At 34.8% G+C, this 27,160-nt stretch overlaps 1 protein-coding gene across 13 annotated transcripts in view; it reads right to left on the bottom strand.

Annotated features, from left to right (window-relative positions):
* The window catches only part of PAM (peptidylglycine alpha-amidating monooxygenase), a 263,682-nt gene that overhangs the window by 43,774 nt on the left and 192,748 nt on the right, over positions 1-27,160 (bottom strand). For 7 of the 13 annotated variants that reach the window (XM_069492649.1, XM_069492648.1, XM_069492651.1 and 4 more), the window contains 3 exons: positions 23,878-24,062; positions 22,733-22,804; positions 10,446-10,769 (listed from right to left, as the gene is read on the bottom strand). In XM_069492649.1, coding sequence (XP_069348750.1) covers positions 10,446-10,769; positions 22,733-22,804; positions 23,878-24,062 — 581 coding nt within the window. The remainder of the gene's footprint in view (positions 1-10,445; positions 10,770-22,732; positions 22,805-23,877; positions 24,063-27,160) is intronic. The other 6 variants (XM_069492657.1, XM_069492655.1, XM_069492656.1 and 3 more) reach the window with 1 other exon arrangement.

Below are 27,160 nucleotides of genomic sequence, written 5' to 3'. Positions count from 1 at the left end.
GGAGGGCTCTGAGACCACAAGGTCTAAAAGTATCTCAGAATCAAACAGAAAAAGGGTTTTCTTTTATAGGGTAAGGAGGAGGTAAACAGGGGCAAGCAGGGTCTTTGAAGTAGGTGTATACTGCTATAAACTTTCCTCTTAGCACTGCTTTTTCTGTACCCTATAGGTTTTCAGATGTTGTGTTTCCATTTTCATTTATTTCAGGAAAGTTTTTTGATTTTCTTCATAATTTCTTCACTGACCCAATGGTTGTTCAGGAGTGTTTTTTAATTTCCATGTATTTGTACAGTTTCCAAAGTTCCTCCTGTTATTGCTTTGTAGTTTTATTCCAATGTGTTCTGAGAAGATACTTGATATAATTTCAATTTTAAAAAACTTGTTGAAACTTGTTTTGTGGCCTAACAAATCATCTACCCTGGAGAATGTTCCATGTGCTAATAAGAATTTGTATTCTGAAACTGTTGGATAAAATGTTCTGTAAATATCTGTTAAGTCCATTTGGTCTAAAGTGTAGTTTAAATACAATATTTCTTTGTTTATTTTCCAATTAGATGATGTGTCCAATACTGAAAGTGGGATGTTGAAGTACCCAACTACTATTATATTGAAGTCTATCTCTCCCTTTGGATCTAATAATATCTTTTTATACCTGGGTGTTTCAGTGTTGGGTGCATATATATATATATATATAATCATTTTATCCCCTTGCTAAATTGATCTCTTTATCATATATTATCTCTTTTCACAGTTTTTTACTTACAGTCTGTTTTACCTGATGTAAGTATAGCCACTCCTGCTTGCTTTTGGTTTCTATTTGCCTGGAATATCTTTTTCTGTCCCTTCACTTTCAGTCTGTATGTGTGTTTACAAGTGAAATGAGTTTGTTGTAGGCAGCATATTGTTGGGTCATACCTTTTTTTTTATCTATTTAGCCAGTCTGTATCTTTTAAGTGGGACATTTTACCTATTCACATTCAAGGTTATTATTGATGTGAGGATTTATTCCTATAATTCCATTAATTGTTTTCTGGTTATTTTGCATATCCTTTGTTCTTTACTTCCTCTTATTGCTTATCATCATAGCTTGGTGGCTTCTTAGAGTGGTAACATTTGAGTCCTTTTTCTTTCTCATTTGTGTATCTGTTCTATCAGTGAGTTTTATACTTTCCTGTGTTTTCATGATGGTAGATATCATCTTTTTGTTTCCACAGGTAGAAATGCCTTAGTCATTTCTTGTAGGGATAGTTTAATGGTGGTGAATTACCTCAAGTTTTACTTGCCTGAGAAAGACCTTATTTCTCTTTATTTTTGAAGGATAACTTAGCTGGGTATAATATTCTTGTCTGCCAGTTTTTTTGTTGTTGTTGTTGTTGTTTTGCTGTTGTATTGTTTTAGCACTTTGAATATATCATCTTATTGTTACCTGGCCTGTAAGGTTTATGCTGAGAAATCTGCTGTTATTCTTATGGGGGCTCCTTTATATGTAACTTGCTGCTTTTCTCTTGCTGTTTTTAGAATTTTCTCTTTGTCTTTGAATTTTGACAATTTGACTACAATGAGTCTTGGAGAAGACCTTTTCAGGTTGAATCTATTTGGGGGTTATTGAGTTTCCTGTGTCTGATTATCTCTATCTCTTGCAAGACTTGGTAATTTTCCAGCTATAATTTTGTTAAATCTTAAATGTTTCCTTGCTTTTTCATGTTTCTTGTGTCTTTATCTTGATATCTGTGCATCTGGTGTAAAAGTTGCCTCTTCCAATTTTATGGATTGGCTTTCATAGAGAAAGACTTTTTCCTATAGATGTATCTATAGTATTGGCTGGATAGGGTTCTTTGGCTTTGATTCTGGGTGTGTACAACAGGGTAGTCTCTGTATGATTTCTTCAGGTGTAATCAGCATCAGTGGTATCTGTGAGTTCCTCAGTGGCTTATGCTTGTTAGTGGAGTCTGTGGTTAGGCTTTACTGGGGACAAGGACACCAGATGGGCCGATCCTTAGGCCCAGTGCTGATGACAGCATGCCAAGCATGTTGGTCCTTGAGCCCCTGGGTGGCATATGCGGGCACTTGTGGTAGCAGATCTGGGCATGCTGATCCTTGGGCCTCCAGGCAGTGTTGGGCTGGGTAGGCAGGTGGGTCCTCAGGCCTCTGTGTGGTGTGTGGCATTGGCAATGACAATAGTGGTGGTGGGCTAACTCTCAGGCACCAAGGTGGCATGCACAGACACCAGCGTTGGCATTAGTGGGCTGGGAGGGCCAGTTCCTAGGCTCCCTAGGTGGCCTGTGTGGGTCAGTGCTGCCAGTGGTGGTGGTGACACGCTTGGTGGACCCATCCTCAGACCTCCAGGAGGAGTGCATGGACACTGGTGGTGGTGGATAGGCGGGTCAATCCCCAGGCCCCCATATGTTGTGTGTGGATGCTGGCAGTCTGGGTTGATCCCTAGGAATCAACAACATGCACAGATGCTGTCAGAATTAGAGGCGGGTGGAGTATACCTGTCCTCAGGCCCTCCATGGTGCATAGCACAGGCTGTGGTGGACAGAGTGGATTGATCCCCAGGCTTCTGGACTGCATACTCAGACACTGGTGGTGGACAGGCTAGGCCTGTTGTCAGGCCCCATTATGGTATGTGTGCACTAAAGGTTTTTAAGTATGGAGTGATGTGATTAAAGCTGTGTTTCTGAAAGTGAACTCTGGAAATAGGGTAAAAGCATTATAATTAGAGATTTCTATATAGATCAACAGATAGATAAATCATCCTGCAAAGAAATGCTTTAAATTATTTTAAAGTTGCTTGAATCTCAGGTTTAACTTCATTCATTCTTGTCTTAGTTACAGACTGCCCATTTAGTTCTCATCATTCTGTACTCACTCACCAGTGCCTGAAGCTTCTGGATGGGATCCAAGGGAATTTCAAAGCTCAAGACACTATAGATATTTAATTGCTTTTATCAGATTCCCAGAGCCCAGAACCATTGCAACTAGACAGAATTCTTTGAGGGCAGGAATCATATCTTATTCACTGTTTTTTCATCAAGTCTCACATTGGGCCTGGACCACTGTATGGCCTAATAAATGCACTAAATTGAAGTCTATGCACTAGTTTCTACTTCTTTATGTTGTCAATTAGCATTTAACTTTCCTTATAATCTTATAATTCATTTGTACTACCTTTTTATCCCTAGCACAATGCTGAAGATACCATGAGAACACGCAATAAAAATTCTAATTGGCTAATTACTCTCATTAAAGACAATAAACATAAATCATGGCTTCTGGAACTTTGTATTCAGTGGTATACCAACAGGTACTAGGAGCTAAGTGCTCAGAAAGGTGCAGAGATACTAATTCTGCTAGAAAATATTCAATGTCCAAGAAAGTACATTGTTCTGGACTCAAATATGAATTTCATAAAATGGAAATATTGTGTAAAGAATTTTAATTTAGCTACAAATGATCTCAACTATTACATTCCTGTAGATTGGTAAGTGCTTGAAAGTTTGCAAAAAGCATTGATACATAGGATATTTTGAGCCTATTTTCAACAATTATAAAAAAATTGTCTGCTACTTATAAGAATCTATTTAGGTTGGAAATTCTCAGGAAGGAAAAGCAGTGTGAATATCTAGAATATATTTATTAAATGATATACTTTTGGTGAATTTTCAAAACAGTTAAGGTTATGTGTAAGAAATGGATGAAGTCTAATGCCATTAGCAACCTGGCTTTTTTAGTATTGAATGTTTAGAAAAATTATATTAAATTATTTTAAATTTCATTTAAAAATATATTTACACACTTAGATTACTTGGGCAAAACCTTAAAATTTTTAGGATCCAGGTCTCTGTGTTAACCAGAAATTCTAAGATACTTAAAGGAAAACTGAGTTCATGTTTTCTTCTGTGACTATTAGCTCAGTTAATTAATGTTTTTGCTTCTAGTATCACTATCTTTTTCATTATTAGTTAAAGGCTATTCTCTTTAAGATGAAATGATCAAGAATCAAGGAAGTTATTTAGGATAAGTGTTGTTTGTAGATGGAATTAACATTGATCATTCCTCTAATCCCTGGGCATCATGACATGATAATCATATAATGCTAGAACTGTTTGGAATTACTCCAGATCATTTTCTCATTTGACAGGAAAGGAACTTTGGTGCTGAGCTAGACTTTAGGCCTCAATTTCAAGGACAATTACTCAATTAAGGACAATTTCAAATCCTTATTTAAAAAAATTGTATAATAAAATATACTTGAGTTCTACTTTGAACTTAACATTTTTGATCACTGAGAAGTTAAAAATTCTAGTTCACATTCCGCTTAGTCTTTATTCAAGAAATGATTCAATATATGACTAGTTAGTGCTATAGACTTATATTAATAGTTTTAACTTGCAAAATTAAATACGAATTTCTAACACATGACCTTGGGCAAGACATTCTCAACTACAAATGTCAGGTGCTCTAAATCCAGATGGCAAATGATACAATTATTTCAAAATTGATTGCTTATTCTTTCAAAATCTGGATGTTGGAACATATTAGAAGAAACAATACTTTTTAGAAAAAATAAAGAAGTATATATCAACTATTGATCCTAGTAGCGTTGATACAAATTCATTGTGATTTCTAAAATATAATAAGGTGAAAAAAAACCTTGAGATTTTAAAATAGTATTTTGTCCAAGTGACATATAATACTTTTAATGATAAATAAATTATATTATTTTATAAAGAACCCTTGCTTTCATTATAATAAAGGTAAATGTATAGTCACATATTTTGTCATATATTTAGAAAAAGAAGTTACTATTTTTAGAATAAAATTAAACATTATTATTAAAATTGCATCAATTAATCACTGAAAGCATTAATTACACCTTTCCATAAAAAGATTAATGTTAGTGATCAATGCTGCCTTCACATGAAATTATTAATAAGCATTTAAAAGGACATTCATTTATCTGTGTTATATAAGGGCTTACAGAGCTAGATAAAGTTGAGAGAAAATATAATTTCAAACCCAGAACTATGATTTAACTTTAGTGTAACAAGGCTCTTCACATTTAATCTTAAGGAAACAGACCCTGATAAAATCACTAGAAGACTTCCACAAAAACAAAATGTGGTTGCTTTTTCTGCACTTGGAAATTTTTATCTAGTGAGAAAAAGATTTCTTATTTTGGTCAGGGATTCTTACTCATCAGAAGTACCCAGCAATAACTATAATTAACTAAAACTACAGGAGAAATATTTATATAAAAGTCAGGAAGAAAACAAGAATTAATTATAACATTTCATTTAATGGGAATGAAATGAGATAGAGAGTTAAAATATAACTAGGGGTTTAAAAGCATTAGTAGAATTCTTTTCTTTTAAAAGTTTCTGTAATTGAAAATGGGATTTTCACCTTGGTCAAACTGTTTGGAGACTGACTGAGAAAGTATGACAAACACACCTATAACACCTACAGTTATTATAATTGTAGACTGAGATAACTGGATGACTGGAAAAAATTAATCTTCCTATCTATATGTATATCTGGATATTTTATTTTTTTGCAAGATGCAGAATAACAAAGTGATTAAAAACCAAGACTCAGGAGCAAGTCTGTCTGGCTTTCATCTTGGTTCCTTGAGCTGTGGCACTTTGAGCGGCCCTTAACCATTCTATGCCTCAGTTTCTTCCTCTCTTATGAAAGAATGCATCTAAAATGCTACCTGGCTCAAAGTAAGTGCTATGTATGTGTTTGTTTTTTATTATTCTCCTCCCTTCCAGAGATGAAAATTCAGCCAACTGAATGACTTCATACTCTGGGAATTCTGTAAGACTTGAACCTACAGGTAAGCATATGACTGAAATATAAGAATGGACTATGAAATTAAGTAAAATTTCCATAGAAATGAAGAAAAAACTAAATATATCATAAGAATGGAGACTCTCTGAGTCCTTTTATCTGATCAGAAGTGTCAAACGCAGATGTATTTTCTGACGTCCATAGGCTGGCGATATATGTAGAATCGGGCTTCCATATACAGTATATGGTAGTCCAATCAAATCTGCCAACCAGAATAGCCACCTATAGTTTTTTATTTATTGTTCAATGAGTCTAGTTTCTAAAAGGCAACCAGAATAAAAACACCTAAGATTTCATTTCTACTCTATGAATGCTGTATCAATATGGATATTAAACTACTGACAGAAATTAAATTTTGTCAAGTGTAAAATGGAGTGTATTTGTTCCTTAGTTTACCAGGTTGAATATCTTCACACTGTACATCATATATCACATGCAAACATCAAGGTAGATCAATGTAAGTGATCAGAAGTTTGAAGAGCCACAAACTCTCATTATGCTAGAACACTACCAAGTCACATTCTCAATTTATCAGCTTACAGTGCCAAATTTTGCAGCTTTCCTACATACTGCAAGAAAATTCTTTCCTTCATAAGTGCTGCTTAAGATAGTAATTAATATTTGTACTCTGGTATTTAATTTTTTGAAATCTCAATCCAACATGACAGTAATGGTAGCAATAATAATAATTGCTGTTAATGTATCATAACATTTACTAAATGCTTTCTGTGTGCCAGAGACTGTTCAAAGTGCTTTTCATGTATAAGCTCATTTGATCCTCCTTTCAACTCTTTGTTGAGTACTGTACTGTTATTATATAACCCTCATTTTTCAGATAAGAAAACTAAAGCCCAGAGAATTAAAAATAAAAAAAAAACTTGTCTAGAGGCCACATAGAAAATGCTGGAATTCAAAGCCCGGCAGTCAGGCTCCAAGGTCTGGGGTCTTCTACATTATTCTACCTTCATGAAGTGGTTTCCAAATTTTATTTTGGCTAAATGCAGAACTGCTCTGGGGAAAGCTGTAGAGTGTGTGTGTCTGTAACTAACACTTCCCTTCTGAGGCACCCCCCTTCGAACACTTTGAAAACCTCTGGTCTAGTCTAGCTGAACATGTCCAAGAAGTTTCTGTTGCTAATGCTGTTTTCATAACTGTAGGGAGGAGAGTTTTCAGAATAAACCCTGAACCTCACCAAAAGTCATGAAGACAAGACCTAAAAAACAACACTGCTTGCAGATATTTGTGCTCTTAGAGACACAATGAAGACAAAGTACATAACCATCTTGTGCTGAGGGATGTAAGGACTTTCTCAGCCATGTACAGCTGGAAGATGTCATTCTATTGTGCTCTTCATGCAGCTTGGTGCCCACTGGTATCCAACCAATAATGAGCAGGAGAACCCAACTTTATTTTTTTTTATTTTATTTTTTTGAGACAGAGTCTCACTCTGTTGCCCTGGCTAGAGTGAGTGCCGTGGCGTCAGCCTAGCTCACAGCAACCTCAAACTCCTGGGCTTAAGCGATCCTACTGCCTCAGCCTCCCGAGTAGCTGGGACTACAGGCATGTGCCACCATGCCCGGCTAATTTTTTTTTTGTATATATATATTTTAGTTGTCCATATAATTTCTTTCTATTTTTAGTAGAGACGGGGTCTCGCTCTTGCTCAGGCTGGTCACGAACTCCTGACCTCCAGCGATCCACCCGTCTCGGCCTCCCAGAGTGCTAGGATTACAGGCGTGAGCCACCGCGCCCGGCCAAGAACCCAACTTTAGAGGCAGATGCCAGGGTGTGGAACCAAGTGAATATTGACCAAACTAAAGGTCCACAAAATGGTATTGTTTTTGAACCCTCAGATATTCCTGGGCCTACCATAAAGAGTTACATCCAGATTTTAGAGCTGATCCATTCATTTCACCTTTGAACCCTCAAGTCAGCTGGCTGGGATCCATCACCATATTGCAGTGCCAACATATGGACTGATCCATGAAATCTAAAGTACTGCCACTGGAAATACCACTGTATTGGGTTATGCTGGTGCCAAGAATTGGGGACTTCAGAACAGAGTCCTGAGCTGAAGCCTCCAACCTTAAGCAGTGAGGACCCAGAGCTCCAGGGAAGTATATCCGAACTGAGTAAGCCCATCAGACCCTCTTTGAGCACAACTGTACTGAAATGTAAGGAGCTAGAAGGTATACACTGGAAATCATAAACTCCAAGTTTTAAATTCAGACCCTGTGTTCTCATTCAAATAGGTTAATGTCTCTCAGCTTTGGTTTCTTCATTTAAAAATTATTAATAGCTCTCAAAGATATCTTAAATGAGTATAAGCTATAATATTAAGCAATACAACAGCCTTACATTTTTCTTTTAGTAGTAATCTTATATAAAAAGTTACTTTCTTCTGAATAGCTAATACAATTCCCTGTAGCAAATTAGGTACTTAGGGAGAAAGGTAATTCCTTCAGACCATTAGGGCCCATTGTCACCTTTGCCTGGAGTAAAGAAAGGGTATGAGAGAAACAATGGAAGATTATCCATCAGATTTATTCCCCTTGACAATTACCTGAGGAATATACATGAATTGGACTACTAATATATTTTATTAGGGCATGACATGCTAATAATTTCCTACTTTCTTTTTTGTAAAACGGAAGATTCCTAAGGATAGGTCTTCCTCTGGCTTACCCAAAGGGAAGAAGCAGCACCTATTTAAGTTAGATATTACACTGTGTTACAGTAAACAGTGAAAGACAATGAAGAAAAAGCCTTTTAGAAATAGCTCACCTAAATAAATGGTATTTTTCACTTCATTTTTAAAAAGTTTTGGAATTATAGTAGTGAAATAATATTAAAATAAGTCATTTTAGAAAGAAAATACATGTAAAGTTCCTTTCCAAAATTAGGATTTGTCCTATATGTTTCTATGACTCATTGTTTTATTCACTTCAGGGACATTCACTCACATATATATAAGATGAAAGGAAATTTTCCTGAACCAGATTCTGGAGAAACATTCATTCTCCTGAGCACTGCCATTTGACCACCATGGAAGGTAAGAGGATATTTGGCAAATAAATGTATTCAGGTATTTCAAGGATGTCTCTCATAGAAAAACTAAGTAGGTTTCAGAAATACAATGCCTTAAGTCAAACTCTGACTCTTACAGTGACATTAAGGATGCCTATAAATAAATACAAGAGTAACAAAGACAAGTCATGGAATAAAGCATGCTGCAACTCCTGCATTTCACACATGAACAGAATTTTATTTTCACCCGAGGCCCCTGAACCTTTTATATTTCCATGTTGTTTGGGTTATAACTCACTGTTCTTAATATAGAAGTCATACAGGCACTCCTGTGTGTTTACGAAATGGACAGGGACATGACAAACTGCAGATTTCTAGGTATCACACTCAGAGATGCCAATTTAGTTGTTTTTTTTTCATAGCATTCAAGGGTCAAGATTTTTCTAGACCCTAGGTGATTCTGAGGCAAGAAGGTTCAGAGTCCACCTCTTGAGAAACTCAGTTTGATTAGATAAATGTAGAATGAGTGGGAGGCCAGAACTGACCTGGTTTAAATATAAAGAGTTAAAAAAATCTAGGTTCCAGTTAACATCTCAGAGAGACCATTAGGCCAGTCCCAACGGATAATGCTTGAAACTTCCATGTGAGCAAAAGGCGCTGCATGCTAATTTTTTTCAATTATAAATAAAAATCAGCTGGGTGTTGAATAATTTATGGCTTCCTGCAAAGCTGAATTTGAAAACATCAAGCTGGCAGCCTGCGCCATTCCAGCCCACGCATGGACAGCTGCCATGCACGCATATCCGTTACTTTTTTGGAGATTATCTCCACATGCTGTATTATCTGGCTTTCCACATCAGCAAGTAACACGAAACACAATCAATATCACAGAGGCCACAACACAATTAAAGACAAAGATGAGGCATCCACAGCTTGCTGGTACAGAAACCTGAAGGGAATAGGTATTGTCTTCTAATTATGGAAGCCAATTCTGGCTAGAAATAAAGATAAATCTGACAGTTATTGACTTACTGGCGGTCCCTTCAGAAATACTCAACTTTCCAATTAAGATAGTAATCAATATTGGAACTTAAGAAATCAAAGTCAGAAAAATGGTTATATTTTACAAGTTAATTGGATGAGCACGTTGAAATATATAAGAGCTCTTTGAAAGGAACTGAATTACCTTAAAAGAAAAACAGTGTATAAGCATTTCATACACTGGGTCTTTTCATGCCAGGTTTTGAATTTTCAATTTCTTTCCATGGAATAAAATGGAAAATGTTGATTTGGTAATAATTTGTTATCCTGAATTTCAAATGCTACTCTTCCCAAAATGATCCAAACAGACACAGAATTTATGTAGTACTGGACCAAAATAAAAAGAAACTCCTCAAACAAAGGTGATATCTGGTAACCCAAATCCGAGTAATGTTTTTTCTAATGGTTAAGTCCCTTTCATTAACGAGTTTTTTTTCACCTGTTAACACTTATTCCCTTCAGATTTTGCTAACATAGACTATAGCATTTCACACTTTATTCCTTAAAAGAAACCCTAAACGCACCTCCTGTGTGTTCTGGTTCCCAGATGCCTTCACCAGGTAGGGGCTGCTGTAATGAGAAAACTCTGCTCTCTGCTGGCCTCAAAGTAGATTCTAGTCTGTGGAATTTGTGAATTCTGTCTCTGACAAGAATACCATTGCCCCTCTCCTCACGTTCTGCACCCTCTTTGGCGTCAGACCGACCAAGATCCTTTTTTTGGACTACATTTGCAATCTCAGCTACCAGGTCTGACTCTGATTCTGCCTTTTCTGTAGGATTATATTTGTGCACATGAACAACATCTTCCCTTTCTCCTAGCAGCTTGGAAAGTAGTGAATAGAAATCACCTGTGGAAAAAAGAGAAGAGATAAGGAGGTGGAGGGTTCATAAGATTGCAAAATTTATAAAATTGGGTGCTTTACAAATATTATCTCCTGGTTTTTCATAGTAAATGAGAGAGAAGGTTGCCCTCAGGTTTTCAAGCATAAGAGAAAAAAAAATGAATTCTCAGAACAGTGAAAGGATAATATACCTTCATATTTCATTTTATATACCACCTACTTCTTTCTGCGATTTCAGGAGCCCACAACACAATATAACTTCCATTGACATATTAGTAGAAAAAAATAATGCTTATGTAATTGCATGGCACATTTCAATAAATGATTTTCACAGTATAGCGGAACTGATATAGAAGACCTCAAAACATTTCTAAAATAAAAAAAATCATCAACAGCTACATTAGATAGCAGATATCTTCACAAGCAAACTCTTTGCAGTTGTCTTTAAAAACCTATTAAAGTATAAGCCACAAGAAGTTAAGTATACATTTTTTTGAGCAGGTCCTGTAAAACACAACAATCTGACAAATATATATCCATGTGGCAATTGAAAAACCAAAGTTTTATTATTACTTTGTTAGCAATACTACTGTAAATAACTCCAGTTTTTCCTTTTAAACAAATAAACACATTCCAGAAAAATAATTTTATGAACAAAGAATACTTTTAAATCAGTTTCAAACAAAGAAGAAGATTTTAACAAACTCATATCATCAGAATGAATCCTAATTAGAATGTATTCTATGCCTTCCTATATTAAGGAGCAAACTTGGATATGGTAATCTAATTCCATGAAAGCAAATTATTTATAAAAAATTATCATATATATAAAATGTGGCTATAGAAAGTTCATGAATAATTTTAATCCTCATCATTTATATCTATGGCTTCAAATACATTCATATTAACTGTGTGAGTGGGAAATACACACACACACACACACACACACACACACTGTAAATGGAAACACAAACCTGCTTTGCCAAGCCAAACTTAAAGACAACTCCCAGTTTTTCCTTTTCCTCACTCTATTCTATGTGCTGCTAATGAAGAAATTGCTTAATGACTATGGAGTCCTGCTGCTTAAGTTTTAATTACATTTACAGCACCATTAGATAACATTTTTAAAAACCTTTTCTCATGACCATTAGGAGATGAAAATGGTAACTGGTTTAGCCATGACACACTCCACTGAAGAATACATTATTAAGAAATTGGTGCAAGGGGATATGAAGTCTTTCCAAAATGATGCTAAGAGATCCTGTCATGTTTACAAATAGTCTTGTTTCAATGATTCAAAGTAGGTTTTCAATTCCTGCCCATGAACTCAGCTTATCCCAGGTGAAATCTTCAGTCAGCAAATAATTACCATGTGATGAGGACAATCTCAGTAAAATGAACAAAGCAAATGATAACTCAACCAAATCCGTTATGCCACAGTGGTATTCTGCCATACAGAAGAAAAATTAATACAATACATTACTGCTAAATTCCCCTGCCCCATAACACTAAATATAGTTTAATATGCTTGCACAATGAAATATTTTATCTAGAAAATAAAATACAAAAGTATTTCACAGAGAGAAAAAACCATAATTTAAAAATTTGAATTCATATGTTTAGGTTAATCTTGATGGAAGAACACAGGATCAGAACTATGCATAGTCATTCGGGTTTGTAAATAAAATCTAAAAGCTGTGATAAACTACCAAATGTAGAACACTTCAGTTCCTTTGAAACTGTTATTTAAAATGACTATTGGGTTAGGAAAGCAAAAATTGTTAAAACAGTGTAATAGGCTTGGCTGCACACAGGTTGCGTAGAGGTTGTGAGAACATAGCTTCAGAACAGAATCTCTGCAAATACCTCCTTACATGTGAGAGAGACCATTAGATGGCTATCTCTTACATTCTTATGCACAAAACAGAAAAAGTTTTTTTCTTCTTCTGGCATACTGGATATAAGGAATCCTGAAATGCTAACCATTTTTCTTAGTCACATTAAAATCTTCATTTAGGAAATTTATCTAACAAGTATAACGGATGGAGAAGAACACGGAGGCAGCTGGGTGGTCCCGGTCACCACCTCATCTCCCAACATTCCTTCTTTTTTTTCATTTGATGTTCCAGCTATATACTGGACTTTCACCTCCTTGAATTTCAACTCTAAGAAGATGTTGTTTCTTCGTCTGGACCACTCCTTGCCCACTAATTAACTAGCTCCTCAACTTTCAGATCTTAGGTGTCACTTATATCCAAAAAGCCTTCTCAGCAATTCAAATTAGGGCTTCTCTGCTGCGTGCACCTGTAGCATTCTGTTCTTTCCCTGTATTGTAATTGCCTAATTTCTGGTCTGTATTTCACACTTGTGTTCCAGTCTAACCCTAATTAGTGGCTATTCTGTGCCTTTAAGTAAGTTACTTAACCTTATAAAGGTAATGAAAACAACCTTTAAAAATTGTTTTGTGGATTTAACACATTGACTGCCACACAAATATCCCAGAAACTTTTCCTTGGGGCCACAGTGTTTTATTATGACAATAGAATAAAAACTTTGAGTGTAATTTAAAGAGAAACATAAACAGAAAAGCGAAATTTATTGACTTCTATTTAATAAATGTTTTTAGAATTAAATTGTCAGTATTAATTGTAATAATAAGGAAATCAACAAGTTAAGATTTTACACATGCTTCATGCTGCCCCAGAGTTAAAACTAGAGTGAGCTCATGTACTCACCATCAAAGTGGTTTCACTGATCATCACCTAAGAGCACATGTAGGAATAACATTGATGGGGTGTCGGGCAGATGTGGGGGTGGAGAGGGGATGGGTGTATACATACATAATGAGTGCAATGTGCACCGTCTGGGAGATGGACACGCTTGAAGCTCTGACTCGGGGCAGGTGGGCAAGGGCAATATACGTAAACTAAACTTTTGTACCCCCATAATATGCTGAAATAAAAAAAAAAAAACTAGAGTGAGCTAAATACAAGTCTCATGGCAGTTAATGTGTTAAAGAAGACAGTTAATGTAAAATACCCAGTTCAGTGCGTATCATAAAGTAGGTATCACTAAATTGTAGCTATTATAATTACTAACTGAAAAAACAAACCTAGCTGCAACATGCATCAGCTTTATCCTGCAGTTTATCTAATATTTTAAAAATCAGTATCTATTTTCATAATAGGAAAAAAGCCCCCTTTATGTTTACAGCCCTCCATTTTCTCAACAAGTCACTGTGGCTACTACGGTTAATTGGTTCCTGGCTTTGCCAAAGGAGGCTGTATCTGCACTTTCTCCATCTTTTTTAAGTGTATTTTTGGAGAAAGAACTCTCCTTACTCCAGAGTCTGGATGCCAGGCCTCCAGCACCCCCAGAGCCTTCCCTGTTTGTTCTCTTTTCTTTCTAATACAACTTCTTTGCCTCACACTTGACTCATAGGCTACACACTCACTCACTTAGGGCTTATCTTGAGCGCTCACGGACAGGGGAGAGACGCTCCTTTGACACAACATGTCTTTCAAGCTTTTCCGTCCTCCCTCTGCCTTTACAATTCCAACCCTGTCCAAAAGAACTTTCTGTAATAATGGAAGTAATCTATGTCTCACTATCCAGTGTGATAGCCACTAGACACATGGGGCTATTGAGTGCTTGTAATGTGGCTAGGGCACCTAAGGAAATTAATTTTTAATTTTACTTACTTTTATAAGTAATTGAACATAGCTTATATTCAAATTTAAATAGCCATATGTGGCTAGTGTCTACCACAGTGGACAGTGCAGGGCTCCGTGCTGACTCATCCTTCCTCACATCCATCTTCCTTCTTAAATTGCAGGCATGTGCTTCCACTTCCTACTTCACCGCTCTATCGCTTCTGCACGAGTTCATCAAGGGATCCTAATTGCCAAAGCCCAGAGATTCTTCATCTTGACCTACTGGTGGCATGTAGCCAGGTTGAAAGTTTATTTCACAACCTCTTTCCTTATAACGTTGTTCTTTACAGGTCCTCACCACCTTTCATTTTTGCTTCCTCTTTTCCTTCTGCCCATCGTATGATAAAGGTTGGTGTTTTCTGAAGTCTACCCCTGGCAGATTTTTTCCCCCTGCCTATGGCTTCTTCATACTAGGTGATCTCAGTCACTCACAAGGCTTAATATACTACCTCCATGCAAATGACTGCCAAATCTGGAGCTCTCCTGGGACGGAACTAGTAATATACAATGGCCTACTGGAAATTTCCACTTGGATGTCTGTCTCGGGCATTTTTAACTTAATATGTCTAAAACTGAGCTCTTATTTCCTCCCCATATTTTATCTTTTTAAAAGTATCTCTCTCAGTGATGACATCGTGTTTCTGAGCCAATCAACCCAGAAAACTGGGTTCATCTCTCTCTCACCAGTGAATCACAAAGTCCAACCTGTGCTGACTCATCAACATCAACCTTTCCCTCCCTATCACCAATACACACTTGGGATTCTTACCATTCTTTGATTGTCATAGGGAAAGATTCTTCCTTTCTTCAGAAGAGACACCCCCCCCCCCCAGCTTCCTACTTTGGATGTAAAAATCTGTCTAGAATGGTATGAGGGCTGCTCTACCCCTATGGAACTGAGTTGTGATTGATGGTACCCCACCCACCCTGGACACTCCTGGGTTATATCCCACAGCTACTTTTTCCTCAGCTCTGTCAACCTATGTATTTCTGGGTGGTATTCTCTAATTTTATTCTGGAACCTGATGATAAGGTGACCATATAATTTATTTCCCAAACTGGGACAACTTTTGAGAAGGAAAAGAGTGTTAATAATATTTATACTAGGCATAACTGGGACAGTCCTGGAAAAACTGAGATGTTTCCTACCTTAGCTATTGTTGACTGCGATAACATATGAAGAAGTATGTTATAAACTAGGGATAATAATAACAATAACAGTAATAGCTAAAATTTATTGAGAGTTTAGCATGACCAACTCACTTTGCTGAGTGCCTTATACAATTTAACTCATTTAATCTCTACAAAATAGTTATTATCATTGTTCTTATTTTACATGAAAAAGCTAAAGGCATAGTACCAACCTACACAGCTGTAGGAAATGGAACTGGGATTCTAAGGAGACAGCCTGACTGACAGCTTCTAAACTGCTCACTATACTGGATCCAGGTTCCCCTCTCTTTTCTCTACTGGCCATTACACTTTTTCCTGTGAATTCACCTCAGACCTGTCAATCTAACTGTACTTTTTTATTTTTATTTTTAAATTAACTTTCTTCTGAGCTGAGGTGCTGGGTTTATTCTTTAACTGACCAAGTTTCTCTTTGTCTTATCCTGGCTTGTCTTCTCCATATTATAACACAAGAAGCGCATATGTTAGTCAATACATACATATCATAGTCAAATGCATAAAATTGGCTTAAAGAATAATGACTGATATTCTTTGGGTTGAAAAAGTAGAAGAGTGTTTTGTTCTCTTCAGTTTTCACTTACCATTGGCAATATACCTTACATGTATGATCAAATTCTTTAAGATGTTCTAAAACTGGTTTTATACATTTAAATTATCTCTTGGAAGGAAAAAATTACAAGATATAAAAGTGGTTTTCTATAAAAAAAAAAACCCTCTCATTTCTTATTCATTATCATATTCCTAGAGATTAGTACTGTTCTATCATAGCAGATACTCAATAAATGATTCTGGAATGAATAGTAATTTGTTAAAAATGTCACCCCTTCATTCTGCATCAATAGAGACAAAAATAGTTCCTTGCGTTTAGGCTGCACTGAGTTCCTATTTCTTTCTTTTCTTACCGCAAACTTTGATTTTTATCTTATAAAACATTGAAATGTCTTAACTCTTTAAAGTAATTCAACTGAGTAAGTTTGATATTTGGAAAATACAGCTGTAGAAGCAGCTAATGTGTTGAGAAAAGGAATGCAGCATAGGACATGAGAATCTAAAAAAGACCAATTAACCTTCAAGTTTGTATGTTGTGGGCTTGCATTAAGTACTTGACAGCTCAATGGACATTTTTCTATTTAGCAGGGACCACTCACGACTCCCTTCTTCATTTACGTTAAGAAATATGGTGAGGATAAACTAAAATATTAATAGATGGAAATGTACACTGAAAAACTGTCCGATAAGGATTTTTTTTTTAAAAAAAGAAAGTGCCTTAAGACTATTGGATGAAAAAATTAAGTATTTCTAACTTTTGCACAGTGTAAAATCTTAACTGTGGCAGGTGCTTTTGTTTTTAAAAATGATCAAGAACCTCTTTGTATCTTTTCAGAACATAAACTCCCATTTCCCACACAAAATCACTAGTACTTCATTCCCTAATACAAATAGCTCTTGTTACTGTTTATGGCTCTGTGATTTCTGTGGTACCCAGAAAGTAAACAGGATGTTCATCAGTAGTTTAACTACTGAAAAAAATATGCCAAGTAACCAAGCTAACAAGATTAGAACCATGTGACACAACTGATTAATGAGAGGGATATGAGGAACAGAAAAATAAAAGCATCCCTTTTTAGGTTTTAATATTTTGTTTTATGACTCAGTCATAACTGAATTTTCCTTCTGGTTAAAGTCGATTTGCTTTATTGATTGTTTACTTATTACTAACCCACAACGTTTATTCTCTAGCCTTAGAGAAATAAAACACACAATCATGATGACCAACTCAAGGATCACACATGAAATGAACTTCATTATTTTTTCTTGTTCTTACGAGACTCATCTGATTAAAAAGCAATAAGAAATGGCTTTTTTTCCTTTTTAAGAAAATAAGATAAAAATAAAAAAGAATAAGACAGAAAATGATGGCTTTTGCAACTGCCATGCACACAGATCTATATTAGAAAGCTCAACCCTGTGATAAACGATCATTCACATCTACCTATTATGTTATTAGGAAACCAATTGTAAACAGGATTCATTCAGCTTTCCAGAGCCTTGGGGGTATTTAGAATTGTGTTTGATAGATGAGTTCAATAAATAAAGACTCATGAGCTGCTCATAAATCATAACAAACTGACAAATTTTTAGTGAATGGGAATACAAACAAAAATTGTATCTTCTTTAAAACAGCAAAGTGCCATTGAGAGTGTTTAGAATTAGCTAAGAAGATGCTACTAAAATCACTTGTACTTTATTAAAAGATCAAGGGAATGTCCTATTTTCAACAAGGCAAAGAAATATAAATTTTAGCTACTAAGTCCAGCCTTTGTTTCATTCCTCCCATAAATTGTTTACCAACTGTTACTTTAGCCAGATTTTACTGTAGACTACTGTGTTTGTAACTTGCAACCTTGTTCTCTTGATTCTGCTTATTGGATAAAACATGCCAATGGTAATTCATTTTTGTTAGCATAAAACCACTGTGAAATTATTCTGTTTCACAGAAGGTGTCTGAAGACCTTAACTATATTGGGTCATGGAGTGTTTTCCCTCTACAAATTGTATTTTTGTCATATTCTTCCTGCCTTGGGAATATAGTAGCTCATGCTGACCTTTGAGTAAAAGATTGATTATATGAGGGCACAAAGACTACAATGAGAAGAGTTTGGAGCAAACTGAATAAAACATGTTAAAGGCCCTTTCTGCAGTGAAAGAAATGTTGTCCAGAGCATAATATACAATAACATAATGTACAATAAGGACATACTAGTATTGTAGATTTTGACTTTCAATTCTGCCTTGAGTTTTTTAAGACATCCAATCTTCCCGATACAACTGGCATAAATTTCAACACTACATCTATACTTTAAATTTTAAAGAAGAGAAACACTCAAATTCAGAACTCCTAAATGTAGTTGTGTACATTCTTGCTTACAGCTGGAAAGCTTTTTAGCTTTGGCCTATAGTCTTTGTGTGAACAATGCTTATAGAAAGCTCAGGTTGTGCCTTTGGTACAGTGAACATATATGAGAAATCATAATGAGCGAGAAATAAAGAAAACTTACAAAACGTGTTAGTTTCCTAAATGTGCCAATCATAATATATAAGTGAGGAATATCTGGGGGGAGGTGTGTGTGTGTGAGTGTGTGTGTGAGTGTGTCTGTTCTGGAAGACCTCAATGCAACCCTTCTCATTTCATATAGTCTCCTATGATTCATTTCCTCCACCCAGAATAACTGTCTAACTGCGTTTATTGTTTAGTTTATTCTACTTATTACATATATAGGTAATTCTCTCTTACAATGTTTTTTAGAAGATGGTGACATTTTAGTTTGTTTTGAATATCCATTAGTGGTTTTTTGCAAGGAAGCAGAAATAATCAACTCATTCACAGCTAAGCTCACTTATATGCAAACAGGTTATTTTCAAATTGGTATAGGCATGAATATACATATATTATCCAGCCATTAAAAATCATTCTTGCCAATAATTTTTACCATTGGAGGAAATATTCAAGGTATAATATTTTCAAAAAAGGCTATAAAACTGTATAGATTATGATCTAAATAGTGTTAAAATAATGTGCATATGTATGTGTATATATACAAAGTATGTGTGTAATATATATTTCACACACAAAAATACATATACACTCATATTTTTGGGGACTATGGGTGATTTTTATTTATTTCTACTCTATATTTCCATGTCTTCTATAATGAATATTATTTTAAAAATCAGTCAAAATAAGCATTATTTTTAAAGAAGAATCTGCAGACTTAATTAAAGCCTCATTAAAATGTTTTCCATTGTTGCATGTACAATCTGATAGGTAAAACTGTCATATAATGATGATTTTGTGATGTCTCTCATTACATCTTTTAAGATAGAGGTTGAGATACACTTGCCTCACACCAAATTTTGTTCTAAGGTAAGCTAATGTATACAAAGGTCCCACAAAAGATTAATATGTGTGAGTAAGCACAGGCTAAGGCAACACCACATGGATTCACACCACTCAGATATCTCTTTCAAATGCTAGTTAATTACCAATAAAGATTAATATTCTGATGAAAACATTAGTAGCTAGCAATTTTAATAAGAATTTCAAAGAAAATAAAATATTTATATTTCTCTGGGAGAACCAGAGTACTGTTGATTAATATATTAAAATTTATTAATAAATAAATCTATGTTAAAAAAAATCACTGGCTTTCTTTAATTTTTTTCTCCATGTTGGAGATACTGCCTATTTCCTGTTCATATGTGGCACAGATACCTTTTTTTTAGTTTAAGAAATATGATTATTTCTCTCTCCCTCTTTTTTTTTTTAATTCTCTCAGTAAAGGTCGTCCCTTCTTTCTAACATAACATTTATTACATATCTTGACCTTTATCTTCCTATCCACTTTTCAATGTACTAATATTAGGAGGAGAAGTAAATACACACACACACACGGAGAGAGAGAGAGAGAGACTGTAGTACCCAGGTAGAATTATCTATATCTATACCTATTGCAGAACTATCTGTACCCACTGATGGGCACAGAGCTTGCCTTTGAGTACATTGAGTCTGCTGATATTTTAAGTCCTTTTCTTTCTGCCCCACAACTGTTCTGTTTCCTATGGGGGTTTGACATCTTCTGTGGGACTGACATAGATGATGTCTATTAGTTTACAGCTAGTACAACAGAAACAATTCAAGACTTTTATTTATTAGTGCTAAAAGATACTAAAAGAATTGATACAACCTGGAGAAATACTACACAAATTGTTTTGGCCAGAACACCAAAACAAGGCTAAGGGTAAAGTCTGAGGGTTTACTTTAAAAATTAACATACATGGCACAATTTATTTGAATAATCAGAGCCCCTCTATTACCTACTTGGTCAACTTGACTCCCCAAAGAATGAAAATGAATAGACATTTTGTGCAAGCAAATATCTCTGGGAAGAATGGAGCACTCTTTCAGTAATGAATAGATTTTTCCTGTGTATTATAAGGAGATAGATTGATCTCATAATGAACTATATGTATAAATGTGCATTTGGTATATTTCTGTATATCTCTTTAAATTCTAAGCTGGTGGTCCCCAGAGAATATTAGGATAATACACAGTCTATGTGTTGGCCATGGCTTTTGGTGAGATTTTTGTTTCTACATAATTCAGGAGGTGACATTTTGATGGACCCACTAATTTCAACATATGGATATCATAGCCTATTTTCTGCAATATGAAAATTAATAATGTCTGAATAATGCCTTTTTCCTTCCCAAGTTAAATCACTTTATTTACAGCATTTTTATTCATAAGTAGAAGAAAAGAGAAACAACAGAAAAATAATTTCTTATGTGTCCATAGAATTTTCCCCTGGAACTAATAAGAGTTTGGGTATATTTAAACCTCTGAGCAGTTTACATATGCTGTAAAACACAAAAGGGTAAATGAATGGCAAAATATAAAACTATTTTAAAGGATTTAGTTTGTAGGCATATATGACACCTCCTAAATCCTACTATTTGTAAAGAACAGATTAAATCTAACATTTAAGATTGCTTCGCTAACAAAATCTCTGGGTTTCTAACCTTTCAGAGTTGTCAATATCTCCCTTGATCAACAGCTAACTTCAAAAGGAAAGCATAGTTCAGCCTCAGTTTCCACGGTAACATACCATTTTACAAGATGCATCTACTAAATGGTGGTCTCATTCCACGTGGTATCATATATGTTGGTATTTGTAAATGTATTCTAAGATGACTCAAATTATTTCAAAGACACGCATTTCAAACTGTGTGAAATGTCAAAATAATTCATTGTAAGTCTGAGCAAATTTCAATACAATTTACAGTAAACACTGTGAATACTACTATATTTAGGCTGCTATTACGACTTCCTTATAAATATATAAACAGGACTCATAAATTTAGCTATTTTAAATTGTACTCAATAGCCATTTGGTATAAAATCATCTTCTTAGTTTTGACTTAATGGAAAAACAGAATCAACTTTGAACCAAGCTGTATTTTTTGGAAGGCCACTTTGTTAGAATTACATGTTATAGAACATACTTTATATATTTTAAAAAGGCCTTTAGATTATAGTTTACCTTATGCTTCTTTCAGAGTGCATGTTCCCCTTTGAAAAGTCGGGACTTTTTAATTTTGCAAATACTATTAGTACAGGAGTGATATCTTTGACCTAAACCTAATAAAAATACATTTTCAAGAATTCCAATAGCAGTTTACAATGTCTGAGAAATATGAAACTTCTGTATGTAGCTAATAGAAAAATCCTATTTCTTGCATGCTTTATGTTGTCAATGGAAATGTGGTCACATTAACATTAAGCTAATGTTTTAAAACATATCCTAGGCCAAAAACAATGGGATAGGATAACACCTAATACAAAGCACTATCTTCCAAATAACCGGCAAGAAACCAAGATTCAGGAATATAATTTTTCAGTGCCAGTGCATGCAGTGTATGACAGACAAGCTTCAAATGTCACCACTTCAAATAAATAGAAGAGAGGAAGAATGATGCTTTCATAACTCACTAGATGGCAACTTAACATAAAACTACAGCTGTATAAGACAATACTCCCTCCTACCTTGCTGAAGGCAGAGAATGACTTAAAGAGGCAAGATGTGGGTCTAATTCTGAAGTTCTTTTTTTCTTGAACCTCAAATATACTTAATGAACATGCCTCGTAAAATACACAAGAATTTAAACGGTAATGGTCATTAGATTTCCAAAGAAGCCCATTGATTGTTTTTAATGATTGTATTTGTACTTATTGGTCCTATACATAAAAGTTACAATATTATATGAACTAAAACAAAGACAGAAAAACCTAACAGGACTAAATTACACTAAGGAATTTTACTTTCAAGGCCAAAGTGCACTAATTGACCATTTACTCATGAATTATGCATTATATAAAAACAGCAATACCCAAGGTTTGAGGCTGATGCAGAGAGACAAAAAGTGTCTCAATAACTTTACAATTTGGTTGTCTACTTGGATAATGAATACTTTTACAGGCCTAGTTATAGAAATATGCATACATACCCTGGTCTAACACTTCTTCTTCTTCCCGTTTTGGCTGCTGTAATAGAGGAATCTTATCTTTGTACTCTGTTTCTGTAATGGATCAAAGAAGCTGAGTATAAATTTGTAGTATATATTATACACTTTAAATAGTTTATTGGAAATATGCCATCAACATAAAAATATTATTCAGGGTCTTGTGTTTATTACGGTATTAAGAACATATATGGTCTAATTGATACAATGCTTCAATTCACAAGTGCTCCTCCCCCCAGCATAATCACCAATTACTAGACTTCTGACTTAATAACTGGGTCAACTATTTTTTTCAGTCATATATAAGTGATATAGAATTTTAAAAATGTATTAACAAAAGTACTCATTTCAAAAAATTAAATTTAGTGATATTTTAAGAACATTTTATGGCACATTCTATAAATATATTAGAATCTTAACAAATGACCTGATTGCTATGTTAACTTCTCCATAAAATCTCCACAAGAAAGAAATACGAAGCTGCTCTGGCATTTTCAGATTGAACTTGCAAAACTCAATAGACTCTCATGCAATAAAACAGGGTGCGGGTTTTGCAATTTTAAACTAAAGAAATGGCAGTCGATATGACCATTTTGCTGATGAACAATAAGTTAAAGAACAATTCTGAGAATAATACTTCAAAAAAAAGCCAAGACTAGTAATGCCTCACAAATCAAGAATTGTTCTTTGCTTGAAGAGGCCCATGAAACAGATAATTTAGAGTACGGGGCTGGCGATGATAACCATTTTTATTGGCAAACTGTAGTGCTCTTCAGAACATGGTGCATAAATTCATAAATTGTGTAAGTGATTACTGGTTATGGGAGGAATGAAATGGGGATATGAGAAAACACGAATTAAATGAACAAAAGTCTACATTTATAGGATTGGTCCCAAGACTAATCTGTTTCATCACTGGCTGAGATTTTCCTCTTCAACGGTTTCGATGGGGACATGTTAGAGAGGGGAGATAGGACATAAAGAGAGAAAAGAGGAAATAAGAATATGTGTATACATGTGATTCTCTAGGAAGGGAATAAAGATGATTTTAAACATTAATCATATAGTCAAATGAAATACATAAGAAAATGCCAAGTCATATGTCACATTATATTAAACACTGATATTACCTTTGTGATGTCCATGCATCATAACCATATCGGACTTCACAGGAATTGGAACATTGGCCTCTGGTGGTATGGTTCTGAACATATCTGGAGCTACATTCTGTGTACAGGTCATGAAAGAAACTGCATGTTTGGCTTCCATGTAATACATAATGTATAAGTTGCACATTTCATCACTGGATGTGCCACTGCAAGAAAAAAAAATATAACAAATCAGCCATTCACATAAAACACATTCTTAATGCAAGAGAAATGCAACCAGTAAATCTGCCAGCAATAGATTCAAAGGTGAAAATATTGTACATATATTTTATAGCTTTCATTAAAACCCATCACAGTTTTCAACATCAAAAGCACATTATTAAAGGCATATTTCCACTTAACAATGGAGTATCAGTCAGTCACTCCATGAATATCACCAAATACTACAGAACAAAAAGGCACTTAAGTTGCTGAGAGATACAGTACTTTTCTCTCTTAAATCATTTTATTCTATAGTCCTCTCCGATTTGCTAAAACTCATAGATTGGGCAAAGTTGTTTTTCTCATGGAAAATCTTATTTACTTAATAATGGTAAAATTCAAAACACTCTAATAGAAATATCATATATTATTTACAAGTCTTTAAAAATGGTTTTTCCTCTTAATACCAAGAGTCTTAGACCTTGTTTTTGGTTAATTATCTCCTATCTCATGGGCAGATGAATCTAGAATCATGTGTCTACAATAAGATTTCCTAAATGTACCCTGCTATCTGACTTGGCAACTGGGCTTCTATAGCAGGGACGAAAAGAATGCCTCAGGAATGATTCAAAATGAAGTCAGCACTAAGAGTTCAGACCTGACTGGAACAGTGCTATACAGTTGAATGGCTCAGTGTTAAAAATACATTTTAAGAGTGGAATAGACACATCCAAGGAAAAAAGTTCCAAATAATAAAAATAATGTCTAATAGTTTACAAAACATGTTTCTTTTTTCCCTCAGTTCACATGGGTTACTATATATTTTATTCTCTTTCCTATTATTAGGAAGGAAGTATTTAAGTACATCTTCAGGAGATTTTATATAGCAAAGTAGTTTCTGCAAGGGAACATTTCCATTTTGGTATTAGTTCTGACAATTTTTAGCAAGCCTACACTAATAAAAAGCAAGCTATGAGGTGGGTTATTTGTTGTACAGAAATACATCAGTGTTGATTTTTCCAGCAATGTCACGCAGCATTCATTTCCTCTCCATAGCAACAGTAATGACATCAGTAAGGGAAGGAAAAAAAAAAAAAAAATCTTTTCCAAAGAGGGATTTGATTTCTCTAAGCTTTGAAAATGTAGAGCCCCTCAGAGACCACAGGAATAAGTCCCTGCCATAGGAAGCTCTGTTTGTGGTTTAGAAATCATTTGGCTTCTCTTGGAATCTGATACCTGTCAGTGTAATTGCCTAGCCCATGAAATATAAGCAAATAGCAAAGTGCAAACCCAAACAAACACCTGTTCACTACGCATATCTTCGTGGTGTCAAAACACCATTCCTAAGAATTACATTTTAACACCCTTGAAGTTGGTCAGAAAATTGTGTGCTATAAAAGGAATGGCAGGTGCAAAAATAATAAGCCAGAGCCTCCAACCATTTTATTCTTCTCTTCCCTGCTCAAAAATAGGAAGTATGCGGAGATCAACAGAGCAAGGAGGGAAAAGGAATTTAAGATGTGGCATTAGCTTGAAAAAACCTTGACTCATCTCACAGAGAAGGAAAGCAAAATAATTTAAGCATCTCAAATTAATGAAAGGAAAAAACTGAAAAACTTCATACAATAATTCATGAAACTTGCAGCTTATCAATGGACAGTTCCTTCCATATTTTATCTGTTGGGGAACATCAATACCCACGCTTTCGCTGGGGAAGGTATACCCACCCATAATAGCATATGAAATACAACCAGTATCCTGATTTCTTTCCTTATTATTAAAAAACTAAACAAAGCAAAATAATTATAACTTCTGGTCTAAATGTTTTTGGTTCTCTGGGCATTCTCTGTTAGTAGCTACTATTCTCTGCTACTATTTTATTTATTACATAAATGAAATAATTTATTTTGTGTATTATTACCATATATTTTTGTAAAATGTATAGAGAGAAGGAGTCCTAGCATTCTTTCACTCTTCCTCATTTTCTTCTAGAGTAGTATTTCCAAAACTATTACCCTAAAACTTTGGGTAATGCTTACAGATGAGTTGAGAAATGCTCTAAATGCTTACAGATGAGTTGAGAAAAAGTTATTTGATGACCAAATGGAAACGCTGGATTACACAAGTTGAATAGAATTTTGTACTGCTAGAGCCTTTATTACACAATGTGCTCATGATGCTATGAAGAGTGGATACAGTAGACACTATTCCCCAAAAGAATCTGGCAGGCCCCTTTGTGTTGCTGCATGTTCCAGGTCGTAATTTAAGAACATTTCTACTATGATAGTTATGCCTTGCTCTTTCATGGGTAGAAACATAATCCCAGTGCTGTTTAGGAATGACTGATCAAAAGGGTTTCTTCACTAGAATAGTTTGCAGACACATGTAAAAATCAATTGTTATTTCTAAATAACACCAATTACATACATACATGATATAGGTGTGTGCATGTAGTATGGCTATACAGAAATATCCAAATGTATACATTCATAGATATGCATACAGTGTGTACCTAGAAATGTTTTATAACACATATATGTTGGACATATCTATGATCTATTTATATTCTTTCTATCCATTCTTACATCCACCCATCCATTTATGTAAACAAATAGTTTAAACTTTCAGAAAAATCATTAGATATTTGAGAAGCAATTGACACCACAAAGTTTCAAAATAACTAAAATTGAATGTTTTGTTAATATATGTTCTGTTAAAGATAATTTTGGTGTTTCTAAACTTGTTACATGTATATTTAGAGGACTTGTTTTAATTTGCATTTGAAAAGAAATTACACTAAAAGTAAAAAAGAGTTCATTTCAAACAAGTAAAAGGTAATCAATCTGGGAACAAGGAACTAAACTGTGAAATCTGTGCTAAGAGGAATAATCAAAAATACAATGATCAGGACAAGAACCTACTCTTACTAAATAAAATTCATTGCTAGTGAATTTGCTAGCAAACTGCTGTAAGTGACAGTTAAAAAAATTGTAGACAATGATAACAGGTAAGAATATGAAATAGGCCGGGCGCGGTGGCTCACGCCTGTAATCCTAGCACTCTGGGAGGCCGAGGTGGGCGGATCGTTTGAGCTCAGGAGTTC

The sequence above is a fragment of the Eulemur rufifrons genome, chromosome 17 (genome assembly GCF_041146395.1).
Source record: "Eulemur rufifrons isolate Redbay chromosome 17, OSU_ERuf_1, whole genome shotgun sequence".
Classification (NCBI taxonomy): Eukaryota; Metazoa; Chordata; class Mammalia; order Primates; family Lemuridae; genus Eulemur; species Eulemur rufifrons.
Note: the sequence above shows the minus strand (reverse complement) of the source record. Positions and strands in the feature narration are given on the sequence as shown.